The following is a 14016-nucleotide window of genomic DNA, read 5'->3' on the forward strand; positions in this document are numbered from 1 at the left end:
AACAGTTGTGTTTGAGCAGTAAAAAAAATCAGTGTCCTCTCATTTCTTGGTTAAGAAACAAGTAGGAGCCATTGAATAAAATGATATTGTATTTTTCATGTCTAACGCAGCTTGTTTTATTAGTAATTTTAAAACTCCCTGACTAACTGAACCATAAGACACATTCGTCATCATTTTAAGAAGATACAATGAATTCAAAGATGGCAAAACAAGATAGAAGTTTTCAAGATACTGCATTTTACAAGAAATCTTATTCATGGATGTGACCTGGAGAAAATGACGACTTTTATTAACATTTTTACTCTGCCGCATTGATTTTGTCTCGTTAACAAACTGTTCATATTACAGAATCTGAATCTGAATCTAGTTTATTGACAAGTAGAATTTTAATATACAAGGAATTTGCTTTGGTATTTTAATGCATCACAATAAACATAGAAGGAAAGAAATGTTAAGTACTGCAGGTCTTTGTGAGGTGATAAATAGAACATTTGAACAATAAGAAAATGTTATGATAAAAATCTGAAAAATATTATATATTATATATAACACAAATTATGAACTATGCAAAAATGCCTGGGAATGTGCACTGACAGATAGACAGGCAGACAGAGATGCACAAACACACGCACAGAGCTTGTCTGTGCAGCAGGGACATAAGTAGCACTATCTGACGGTATTAGCGAGAGATCAGAGGAGAAATCAGATTAGGATAAAAAAAGAGGCAAAATGGCAACACAAATATTGCCTAATATGATCTCATACGTTTCATAAAACGAGTGACATTACATGAGGCTAAGCTCTTAATGACCTTGCTTTTTATAGGCAGGTTGGGGTACAGTAATCTGATTTAGCATAATCTCCTACAATCTCTGATAAATGCTTACGGCATGTATCTCCCAGAGAGGTCGGACCCCATTGGTCCGTTCGGAGGCATTACTGACATCTGCTGTTACACTGGTTCAGGACAGTAGGACGCTGCAGGAGTTTATCAAGCGCATGAGCTGTGGAAGAATTTTACAAATTAAAATGTGAAGGAGTTATTCTGGAAAAAAATCTAATTATGGTTTGATCAAAAACAGCATTTAGGAGATAAATATTACCAATTAGTGGTGTTTTACTAAAGTTATTATCACAATAAGATACCAGGTACAACAGATTACACTGTAGCAACATCCACTCAGGGGTGAACAGTAACAGAGTACATTTACTAAAGTATATTTTTGAATATCTGTACTTTACCTGAGATGTTTTGTTCTGGAAACTTCTGACAATTACTACACTACACTACAAGACAAATATTGTACTTTTCTACTACCGCACTCTGACTATTATCACAGAAACAGGACAAGTAGTCACAGCCTCCCTTCATTGTCTCCCTGTTGGATTTGGCATTAATTTAAAACTATACTACTGACTTTTAAAGCCTTAAAAATGTCTCTGCTCCAAATTACATCTCTGTGCCCAACGGAAACCTGAGATTGGTGGATGGAGGTTTTCTGGCCACTCCAAGGTTGAAGCTTAAAACCAAGGGTGATGGGGCACTAGTGTGGCACCCTCTCCCACCCTAAATCAAACACTGTGACCAGTCTCAAATTTCTTCCTTACACCACTTTTCTTTGTCTTTGGTAATGTCTGATATGTGTTTTATTTTATTGTCATATCCACATTACTCTGCCTTAAGATTTATTAGTGGTGATAGCTAACAGGACACACCATTATTTACTTTATCAAATGGTTTGCCTGCTTCGTCCGCAAGTAGGGATCAGCCCTTTATTCTACTGACTTAAGGCATTTTACAAAAGCTTATCTCGTATCAATATCATGACTGAGTTCAGAAAAACAGATTTTTGTTATGCTCCTCATTATAGGAAAGCACCTTAAGTTGACCTCTTTGATTGTCACTGCTTTTGATTTTTATTGCTGTTATTAACTATTCATTGGTCTCATTGCTACTATCTAGACATCTTTATTTTGAAATTGATCAATGTATCCTGCTTTATGTAAATGTGTTTTTACCATTGATTTTAGGCATATTGATTGCTGTTGTCTGGACCTCAGCACCTTTGTAAACTAAGGTTCTCTGTCAATGTGTTTTCTGAGGATTGTAATAAATAAATGATGATTATTGTCTCTACATGTTCTAATGCTGTCAGGGCCTTTTACTTAATGCTGACTTAGATGTTTTTATGCTGTCCTACACTAGTTTACTGTACTTTTACATGTAAAGCGCTCTGCAAACTTGTTAAAAGAAGTGCTACGTAATTAAATATTTTTTTATTGTAGCCATTATGATGAACTTGTGACATTAAAGCAGAGATTTTAGTCAGCAGATTTCCTTGTCTTTTGTTTTGAAAATGTCACAGTCAGAGCCAGTTGCTCCACTGACACCAATGAGGCAGCGGATTCTTTACTAGAGACCATGGACTGATCTGAAGTCTTTGTTTGAAACAAGACGAGACCATCACTTGAGAAATAACATTGAGGTACGAGACTGTGTAAACATACATACTGTGGTGGTTTGGTTTCCTTTTCATTGTGTTATTTCTGTCATGTTTGTATTATATTCTACAAGCTGTCAGTCAGTCACTAGGTCCTTTCACCTTGTTTGGGCTGCTGCCTCTGTTGCTGATTTGAATAAGACCTCAGCTCCAGTTGCTGTTCAGCATCATTCATCTGCTTTAATCTGGTCATATTTCCCAGACTGCACCTTGTTTGACCTCGATGTGAACCGCTTCCTCTCACTTCGTGTGTACAGTACCAGCAGTACCACAGTATGTACTTTACACATCTGCTGGCTCACATCAGCTGATGCAGATCAACCAGGCTCAGAGGGCAACACACGCACCCCCTGGTGGTGGAAAGTGGAAATACACGTCTATTATCTGTCCCCACATTTCCTTTCTGTGTTTGGACTTTGGGAAGGATTGAAAGAGTATTGAAATTGAAATTGTGTGCTATTCTTATTGTTTATTGCATTCCACGTGCAAGGTGTATGTTTTATTGAACTATGCATCCTTTGTGACATTTGGTTTAACAAAAGACAAACAAAATCTAAGTACAAAAACCTTGGAGAGAGACAGTTTGGCAAAAACTAACTACTACAAAATAAACAAAAATAAAATGAAAGCACCAAATTTAAACCTTCATAATACATTAATTGCAATATTTATTTGTTTCTGTCAGTGTTGAATTTAAGACAAACAGATTAAGAGAGAGATCAAGAGATTAAAATCATATACGTATATACCAGTAAGTATTTTTACTTTTGGACATGTACAGTGTATCAAAAATCTCTGTGTGTTGTATTGGTGTGTGTGTATACATGTGTGTGCACAGATTTCCCTACTGGCTGTCGTCCAGGTTCTGTAGAGGTCACTCAGCATTTGTAGAGACCGAAGCCATCAAGGTGACTCTGTAAACGTTCCTCTCATCCCCTTTCAAGGTAAGAGACACACATGACCGCACCACCTCATAGGGCTCACACACACACACACACACACACACACACACACACACACACACACACACACACACACACACACACACACACACACACACAGACACACACACACACACACACACACACATTTCGTTACTGTAAATGAGCAGATTTTCTCTGTGGATTAAATTTTGTGAGCAGTTTTTGCAAATCTATGATTTAAATTCCACCTTAAGATGCTTTCGACTTTTTAATATCCAATTCAGCTAATTAAGCTCCTTGGACCATTATTCTTTATTATTTTACAACACTAAAACATATGATTTCAGCCTGTTTGACATATTTCAGCAATGAGGTTTTTAAAGTACTTAATTTACATCAGTCATGAAATCATAAAATCCCAATGGACACAACTTTGAATTAGAACTGATTCATGCAAACAGTTCCTCATTGTTCAGTGATCATCTCCTCCTCACCATGTATCCGCTCTGAGGGCTCCAGGTTACAGTGATGGTGCATTTGTGACCTGGCTCCACGACACCTTTGCTGGGCTCCACACTGAAGCCGAGCTGCTGGAGGGAAGCCACGTTATCCCAGTAAAACTCGGCACTCTGGGAAAAAATGAACAAACAATCAATACAGACAAATCAGGCCAGCTGTATGATAAAAAAAAGTTACTAAACAGATTAATAACAGCATTGAATTAAATTGATATTGTGAAGTTTGTGTGACCTTTATCCCCGAAATTAGCTGTTACTCTCATATGAGCCTGGTGACATGACAGTACCTTCTTACTGGGCTGAGTGGAAAAGATGCAGCCCACATGCAGCTCCCTCACAGCAGGGGTGAGGACACGCCCACGGTAACTCGCCCGCAGGGTCACCAGCACTGGGATACTGGGCTTCTCCATCACCTCTGACTCTCCTGGACAAAGAGAGGATCACATCAGCAATTTTATTGCTATAAATAAAATTCAATAAAACTGCACTTCACTTTAAAGCCACAGCAACACTCTCTGATTGGCTCTTTAGTAATGCTGGTGTCGGCCAGACTGAGATGGCTCAATAACTCCTGGATGACAGGCAGATGACTTGTTTTCTAGCGTCACATTTCAGATGGACTGTCGTGAAACCTTGGTACAGATGTTTTTTTCAAACAGGTTCATGACTTTGTTTTAAAACTCAGATAAACTAAGATGGTGGACATGGTAAACATTAGAGCCTCTAAAAACCAGTCACTGTCAGCAGGCAACACGTTATGACAGTTATAAAACTGTCTTTCAGAAGAGATTCAGAGATTAACTTCCTCTGGGACCTGGCTGTGGCAAGACATTTTCATTTTCTAAAAACTGGTGTTACTACTTATTTCAAACCCCTTTCTGATCAGATCTGACTCATTTCTGGACTCAACCAACTCATTTTAAGATTTCTTGTCTACTATATTATCTGGACGGATCATTTCATGAGCATCAAGTCATTTTCTGAAGCTGAATCTAGAGTCAGTTTCTTTAGATAAAACAGTGCAGCATTTAGCTGTTTCACAGACTGGCGTCATTATTTCCGTCATATTAGCGGTGAAGGAAGAAGAGAGGGAGATGGAGGCTTCACTACCTGTGGGCTGGGTTTGACCGGTCAGCAGTGGAGGGAGGAGTGACTCAATGGGCACAGTCAGCTGGTCTCCTCCGTACAGATACATGTTATGTGAGGAGGCAGCACCCTTTAGGTCCATCACACACACTTCAGTCTGAGACAGAGACAACATGGTGTTAAACAGAGGACACACATGGTGCAGGTAGGAGACTGTCTTACCTGGACCACGTGATCGAGGCCAAGGTGAGGTTGAGTAAAGAAATGTAATTAAGGCATGTGTAAGTGTGTGTGTGCATGCTCTGCTGACCTTATTCATGAGCTCTATGGTGAGTCTGTCAGAGTAATAGACAGATGGGTGGTCAGGCTGAAAGGTGATGGTGATGTCCTGACTCTGTCCTGGAGCGATGCTGACCTCTGCTGGCACCGCACTGAACACACTCAGTCCACTGTAGTTCTGTGTTCCTGTGAAGGATTCAGAGGATATAATGTTGTTATTACTATGTCTACTACTGTTATGTCTATTATTACTGCAGCTGTTAAACAGTCTGTGGCTTCTGTCTCCGTTGTCTATTGCTTATTTATGATGGCAGACTCAGTACCCAGGGGGCAAAATCCCAGTTTTTTGGAAAACAGACACGGAGCGTTGTAAAAGGTTTGACACCAGAAATGATATCTAGGAACTTCAAGGATTAAAACCTGGGTGGACAACCTGGTCAACTAGCTGCTGGAAAGCTACAGGGGGCCAAAACCCCTTTCTTGGGTCATTTTGCTGGCAAAATTATGTAAATGCAAATATTTAGGTACTACAATGGCATAAATAGTCATACAACTATACAATTTGGCAGAGAGTATCTTGACACATAGGGGGAGGCATGAAAAAAAGATTCTGGGGTTTGTTGCAACTCAATTTTAAGATATCACCCTCAACATCCCAAAAAAGACAAAAAAAAAAAGTACTGTTCGCCTGACAAATTCTCATGAAAATTATTATTTTTCAGCACTTTATGGAGAATATTTATGCTTAACATGTATATAGAAAACTTCCTTAATTCATAAGCTTCCATTTGAGTCCAAGATAGCCTTTCTATCTCAAAAGCCCCACTTGCTGTGGCCAACGGTCTTCTCTATCTATCTGTTCACTTTGGGGAGATAGAATGTTTTCTGATCATGCCAGTTAACATGTAGTTTTTCACAATAGGTGTTGCATTGTTTGGAGACAGCCTGTAGCTTTCCAGTAGCTAGTAGAAAGGCTATCTTGGACTCAAATGGAAGCTTATGAATTAAGGACATTTTCTATAATGCTAAGCCTAGAAATTCTCCATAAAGTGCTGAAAAATAATAATTTTCATGAGAATTTGTCAGGCGAACAGTACTTTTTTTTTGTCTTTTTTGGGATGTTGAGGGTGATATCTTAAAATTGAGTTGCAACAAACCCCAGAATCTTTTTTTCATGCCTCCCCCTATGTGTCAAGATACTCTCTGCCAAATTGTATAGTTGTATGACTATTTATGCCATTGTAGTAGGCTACCTAAATATTTGCATTTACATAATTTCGCCAGGAAAATTACCCAAGAAAGGGGTTTTGGCCCCCTGTAGCTTTCCAGCAGCTAGTTGACCGGGTTGTCCACCCAGGTTTTAATCCTTGAAGTTCCTAGATATCATTTCTGGTGTCAAACCTTTTACAACGCTCCGTGTCTGTTTTTTTGCTTTGCCCCGTGGGTACAGAGTCAGAAATACTTTTTCAATCTCCCATGAGAAATTGTCATGTTACAGTATCCTATTCCACATAAAAACAAATATACATAAAACAAATCTAAAAAAAATATACCCTATCAATAATAAACAATATATATATATATATATATATATATATATATATATCTATCTATCACAATGTGATGCCCTAGCTGTAATATCCAGTATTAGTTCACGTTTTAATCAGTATTAATCAATGCTGTACCTGAACAGAAAATATGCTCTGAGTTGGTGAAGAAACATTACAATGTCACATTGGGAAAAATTAATACTGGGCCCCTGAGACTGGATAAATATATTCTATAAATATATCCTGTAAACAAACTTTTTTTTCTCCACCTTGTCGACGTCCTCTAGTGGACAAATGATACAACTGCATGAAAATACATCAAACCTACTTTTCCGTCTCTGTATTGCAACTCATTTACTTCTCAGCTCTCATCAGCTCACATGTACTTCACTGCATTAACCTGACACCAGCCCATAGATATTGGTCTGGCTGGTTTATTAGTTAAGGTCAAATATAATCAGTAAGAATAATACCTTCTTGAAGCATCAGAAGCATCAGATGAATCACAGATTTAAGAACCACACAAACTTTATTTTCACTCTTACAGTGGAAACGTCCGCCTCTCACTTAGCAAACGTCCCTCAGACATTTATCCATGAAACCCGCATCACTATCTGGTTTCTCTTTGCATATCATTAAATAAAGAAATCCAGTGACAGTGATGTTGTTTCACCTCAACAGTGAACTTAAATAAGTAAAGAGTAAAAACCATGGCTGCACCCCTGTATATTGTTAATTATTAGTAGATAATAATAATAAAGTAATAATTAATAAAGTACTATTCTATTCTATTCTATTCTATTCTATAATGATGAGTTGAAACTATGTCAAAACACAAGCTATATCAAAAATAGACAGACCTGTATGTGATGTGTTTAATTCTTCATCTAAACCAGAAAAATAAGTTTCATGAGAGCTACAGCGTGGACCCTGTGCTCTGGTTCCACGATGAAATGTTCATAATCTTACCAACTGTGGGCTGAACCTGAGAGTCTCTGTGAATGCCCAGCAGGAAATCCACCTTGTCAGCTCCACCCTGAGGCCTGGAGGGAGAGAGACTGGCCAACAGCGCCCTGTACCTCACAGCGATAGCCGAGCTGTTCTGCAGCTGCAGAAAAAAAACAGTTGTTACCAAGGCCGCCGCCTCTAGAAAAACAACGGAACATTAATGTTGTCGTTCTTCTCTCCTGGTCCGACCTTTATGACCTGGGAGGTGCGCTCCTTCTCCATCACATAGCCGAAGTCCAGGAGGCCTCCAGGGTGGGACGAGGTGACAGCAGGGATGACGCCTTCCCCACACAGAGTCACCTCCAGGGTCGTTTTCTGCTCGTGGATCTGCAGAGTCTCACGGTACTGGAGAGCATAGGAGGGGTGTGTGTGTGATTCAACATGTTATTATGTGATTTCTTATTTGAGAAGCTCATATACTAATTCTAATAATAATTAACCAGCCTGGCTTCTTGGTCATTTATTAACAGTAAGCCAAGGTTTCAGAATAAATCCTGCACCATGAACCCACCGTCTTCTCCTGAGTTGGACTGAAGGCCAGAATCACAGTGTGTTTCCCTCCAGGTCTGATAGATCTGAGAGCATTAAGAACATCAAAGGGACCATGTACATCCAGCAGCGATGATCTCAGCTTGCAAATGGTCAAAGAAAAGCAGCAAGGAACTGTCATTATAATAATTTTGTAGATCTTAAAGCAGAAGTAAGTGGAATGTTTGTGTTAATATAAGTCTTAAATAGTTGTATCTTCCGACAGCAATCACTTATATAGAGTGTTTGGTCTGAAACACGGGTCTATCAGTCACTCTGCTCTGCTGTAAGCCGAGGAGAAAAGTTTCCTTGTATTCTACAACCTTTATCCAATGAGGAGAGAGAACGGCATAAAGGGGCGGTCCTCTCTGTGTGTGCAGCCAAGGGATGCACGTGAATGTGGTGACGTAGGGACGAGGGCGGGGACTGCTAACTCCATCGGCTGACAAGAAGTTAGCCAAAACGACTGGATCGCTTACTTCTGCTTTAAGTATATTTTCACTGCAAAATTTAAACCTTTAGCGCTTCAGTTGCTTAATTTCTGTTTCATGTGAGGAAGGATACGTCGACAGACTCCTTTGAAATATTCTGGACTGTAAATCTTTTTATCACCTTTTCCCCTAAAAATACAAGACACATACAAAACTATGAGTAATTGCAAAAAAGGCATGAGAGCTGGGTGCACAGGTGAAGGACTCACCTACTGCCACCTGATGGAAGTCGATCCCACTGTTTCCATGGTTGGAGATGAGCAGCAGAGAGGGCCGGACAGCAGGACACTGCAGCTTCAGGTAGAGTGTGTTGAAGGCACTGCGGAGAAATTGGACATGAGAAGCTAAAATATAAGGAATCTGTTTCTCATTCTTGAGCTTAAGTGTTGAGTAATGACCAGAACGTGTTTTCACCGAACATTATGATGACACAGAGAAGTTGACTTTTCTGTTTTTGGATGTAAATATCATCACTTTATTTAATCTTTATAGAATTCATTCATCTTCTGTACCGCTTATCCTCACAAGGGTCGCGGGGGAGCTGGAGCCTATAGCTAAGGGTGAGAGGCTGGGTACACCCTGAACAGGTCGCCAGTCAATTACAAGGCTAATATATCCAGACAGACAACCATTCACACTCCCATTCACACAATTTAGAGTTGCCAATTAATCTACCCTGCATATTTGGTCTGTGGGAGGAAGCCAGAGTACCTGGAGAGAACCCACACATGCACGGGGAGAACATTAATAGAAATGTGAGATGTGAAATTGCTTCATAATCAGTGAATGAAGCAATTGCTTCATAATTAGTAAATTAATTTGTGATTTTTGGTTAAAAGGGTTTTGTCATGAAATTCCCTCCTGGCATTTTTGATATATTGCATTTACAGGAACTTGAGGTTGTGGTGAGCCTGACCTTTGACCAATGTTTGTGCCAAATCTGAAGAAAATCCCTTGAGGTGATATCACGTCCATGAGACCAAAACTGGGTTGTGTGAGGCCACAACGTTTTTGAACTTTGACATTTGACTACCAAAATCTATTAGTCTATTCTTGAGTCTTTGTGAATGTTTGTTCCAGACTTGAAGATGTTTTGTCAAGGTGTTACTGAGGTATTGGATGATCAAATTACCTTAAGTGGAAAAGGTTCATCCTGTCAGAGCTGCATGACCTCAAAGATAATTAGAAATGTTTCATGAAGCTGGACTTTAAATAGTAAAAACAGGGTCTTAGATGCAGTCTTGTGTTGTTTGATATGGAGACATGCTGCTCTAATGTACTGGACATGTGTTGACGTCAGAAACTGGACCAGAGCTTCTGTGAAAGTTCTTGAACTCCCTCTAACACATAAAGTGAGGAGGTGGCCGTCATAAAACTGTGCCATCCCATTTCTGATCAGCAGAAATCACAGTTCTGAGAAACGTCTCGACTGGTTTCGGGATGATTCATCTGCTGCAGTTGTGACTGAACCAGAGACATTATGAAGAAGTTACGCAGAGGTCACAAGATCGTCATGAGTAAAAGTCTGATGAGTTCCTCCTGTTCTCCTCACACCAGCTGCCTGATATCAATGAACCAGGTCTAACTCCTGGACACATCGACCATGAATAGATTATGTTTTAGTTTAAGCTTTTTTCCCACAGAAGATGATCCATTGAGTTTATATTGTTGATTATATTTTAACTATACCCACAACACTCTATTCCAGAAGTGAAACGCTCTATTTCCCCAAATAATTTTCCTACTTTTTGGTTTTTTGTCCTTTGTCTTTAATATCAGTGCCCAGAAAGGTGAGTGAAGTATTGTTTTAGGGTCAAACTATCACCTCCCAGGGGTCATATTCACAGACAAACCCCCAAAAACCCCAAAAGCAAAATAAAACAAAATATATTCTTTCCATATACTTGCCTCTCTGGTAAGTGAAACAATGTTTAGGGTGGCAATTGCTTGTTAGAATTTTTTTTTCATTATAAATAAATCCATAGACCAGCTGCTGAAGAATTAGTAAATTTGTAAATCCCTAACTGAGCTATGCAGGACACCTCAGACCCTTATAATGTAAATTAATTTTTGGAAAATGCGTCACTAAAATGTAAAATAAACTGAAACATGGAAGCCTAAAAGAAAAAATAACTGTCTTTGTGTTCATGTGAACAATGTCATGATCAGACTTGTGGCACTCTCATGTCTGTCAGATTTTTATGAAGCTTCTTGTCTTAACTATCCGATGTGTTGGCGTGGCCCTGGTGGCCTGTGAAGGTCCTGCAAGTGGGCTGACAAATTACGAGCGAAACAGAACTATTTTGGTAAGAAGATGTAATAATAATTATAGCTGCTGCGCAGCAATGGGTCGGGTCCGGGCTACTTTTGGGCATATTTAGGCAATTCTGAGCAACAAACAGGAGAATAGGAAGACAAGACAGTTGTCCTTATAATGTCAAATTTGCATCAGTTGAGGATTGAACCCACAACCTCGGGAACCAAAGACCGTTGTCTATCAATAGTTAATTGACAAGTGGCAGTTCAACAGTGGCTTCACAAATTGAGTAAGCCATTCACTGTCATGTAGGCAGATTTGAAACCACAGTAAAAAGAAAAATCTGTTTTTGAGGTAAAATAATGATATGTATTTGTTAAACATCTACTGTGACTCTAAGGTGTTAGTTTCGCACATGGTCCAGTCCAAGCTATTTGGATTTTTAAATTTAGAGGCTTGCTGTGATGCCACCATTAGGACAATTGTCTTGTGTTTCATGTTGAGGACATCTGACATTTTGATCTGTCATCATCATCACCCTTGATGGGTCTCGAACTCACAATCTCTGATACCAAGAACCAGCTCCTAACTCGCTGAGCTAATTGGCTGGTAGTGAGACCTGCTGTGTAGCTTCATTTATAGACTCAGGGAGTCAATGCCCGGGCAGCTGTTGTCAAGGCAGATTTCGAAAATGGTCAAAATGTCAGAAATTCTGTTATCTAAACAAAAATCTGATAATACATGGGATCTGGCATGGGGTTGGACATTTCTGTAAGGTTTGGTGAGTTTTCACCCATGGGAAGTATGATTTCCTTGGAAGTAGAAAGAAGAAGATGACACTGGACCTTTGTGCAAAATTTTGTGAGCTTTCGCCCATGGTCCGGTCCAAGCTATTTGTTTTGTTTTTTTAATTTAGAGGCTTGCTGTGATGTCACCATGAGGACATCTGGCATTTTGATGTGTCATTATCATCATCACCCTTGCTGGGTCTTGAACTCACATCCCCTCGCACCAAAAACCAGCGCTTAACTCACTGAGCTAATTATCCAGAATTGAGACATGGTGTGTGTCTTCTCAAATAGACTCATGGAGTCAGTGTCCGGGCAGCTGTTGTAGAGGCAGATTTCAAAAATGGTCAAAATGTCAGAAATTCTGTTATCTAAACAAAAATCTGTTAATACATAAATTGCATCTAGACAGCAAGACAGCTTGAGGACATCTGACATTTTGATCTGTCATCATCATCATCACCCTTGCTGGGTCTCAAACTCACAATCTCTGACACCAAGAACCAGCTCTTAACTCGCTGAGCTAATTGGCTGGTAGTGAGACCTGCTGTTTATCCGTTTATCGTTTATCCACTCAGGTGAGTCAGTGCCCGGGCAGCTGTTGTGATGAAATGGTCAAAATGTCAGTGTCAATGTTTTTGAATTAAAATTCTGATATTTGCCAAACTTCATCAACCATGACTCCAGAATATTGTCATTTTTTTTCAGGAAGATTGAAAATGTATTTAGCAAGAATTTGATGGTATATGTTTACAGTACTGTTTACAGTCAAACGTTTTCATGCACTGTAGGCTCAATTTTTGCTTAATCAAAAATCCGAGAAACAAGTTTTGTGGAGGACAGTCTGGAGATGCTCTGTAGAAAGTTTGGTGACAATTGAGCAATAATTGTGGGAGGAGATACATTTTAAAAGTTTTACAGTGATGGACTTCATAATTTGTAATAAGTTTAAGTGGACAAAAGTTTCAGCAGTATTGAGGCTACACTGTGGTGAAGTTTCAAAACTGTAGCATCTACCGTTGGTTTGGTAGGAATTTTTTAAAGTTTTTAAATTTAAACGCTTATTGTGCCCCCCACATGTCCTTGGAGTTGAGTGAATCTGGCATGGGGTCGGATGTTTCTGTGAAGTTTGGTGAGTTTTCGCCCATGGGAAGTATGACTTCCTTGGAAGAAGAAGAAGAAGAAGAATTCCTAGGAATACAATAGTGTCCTGGCAGCTGCCCGGACCCTAAAAAGGGATAAATGAATAAATAACATTTTTAAATGTTTTAAAACAAAATGATCTTTACAAATGATTAAGTATTAAGAGCTGTCACTATGATCATCCAATGAGAGGAACTTTTATGTTTGACCACATGATGTTCTTGTTTGCTTTTTCAGTCCGACTAGAATAAAAGATCACACCAATGGCAAAGTCTGAAGAATCAGAATGAAAAGCTGCTTAGTCCTAAATAAACAAAAAAGAAAAATATATCCTCCTCTGCTTCAGTTCATTCCTGAATGTTTGATCATTAAAATGGAAAGAGACATGATTTGAGCTGATTATTAAAGTGAGTTGTTAAAACTTGGGAACCACTGACTAGAAAGCAGAGGGAGCAGTCAGTCTCTTTCTGTCTCAGTCTGTTTGAAGGTGTCAAAACCCTCCCTCTGGTCCCTGCTAATTAACACGTCATGTCTTAATGTTTCATTTGTTAAAGCGTAAAAACAAAACTGGTGGTTTCATGAGTCTAACTGTCTCTTGGCTCAGTGCAGTATCTGGCTGGCGTAGTGTTTCAATCACGGTGTGTGGGGGTTGACTCAGTGTCAGTTACCGTACCTCCACGGTGGCTGAGCCTGTGTGTCGTCCTCTGGGGGGTCACCGTCTGAGACAAAGCAGGGGATGGTGAACTCCCTGTAGCTCTGAGTGAAGGAGCAGAGCAGAGCGGCTCTGGCCTCCTCGTACAGCTCTGACCTGGAGACAAAAAGACTCAACACAGTTAATAAACCCACAATCACCATTTAAAGTGAACGGAGTGGAAATCCTTCACCACAGTGTGTGTTCTGATGAGAATGAATGTACAAGTAAAAGGATCTCAGAAGTTTTGAGT

General features: G+C 39.5%; 1 protein-coding gene across 1 annotated transcript in view; it reads right to left on the reverse strand.

Moving 5' to 3' along the window:
• Positions 1-3375: 3375 nt before the first annotated feature.
• cfap74 (cilia and flagella associated protein 74) overlaps positions 3376-14016 on the reverse strand; it is a gene marked incomplete at both ends in the record, with an annotated part of 55474 nt that continues 44833 nt past the window's right edge. Inside the window, 11 exons of the mRNA XM_083975802.1 lie at positions 3376-3480; positions 3919-4053; positions 4230-4366; positions 5053-5185; positions 5339-5493; positions 7827-7965; positions 8055-8210; positions 8377-8496; positions 8958-9013; positions 9094-9203; positions 13746-13880. Of these exons, the coding sequence (XP_083831928.1) occupies positions 3376-3480; positions 3919-4053; positions 4230-4366; positions 5053-5185; positions 5339-5493; positions 7827-7965; positions 8055-8210; positions 8377-8496; positions 8958-9013; positions 9094-9203; positions 13746-13880 (1381 nt within the window). The remainder of the gene's footprint in view (positions 3481-3918; positions 4054-4229; positions 4367-5052; positions 5186-5338; positions 5494-7826; positions 7966-8054; positions 8211-8376; positions 8497-8957; positions 9014-9093; positions 9204-13745; positions 13881-14016) is intronic.

This window comes from Trachurus trachurus, assembly GCF_905171665.1.
Source record: "Trachurus trachurus genome assembly, chromosome: 7".
Lineage (NCBI taxonomy): Eukaryota > Metazoa > Chordata > Actinopteri > Carangiformes > Carangidae > Trachurus > Trachurus trachurus.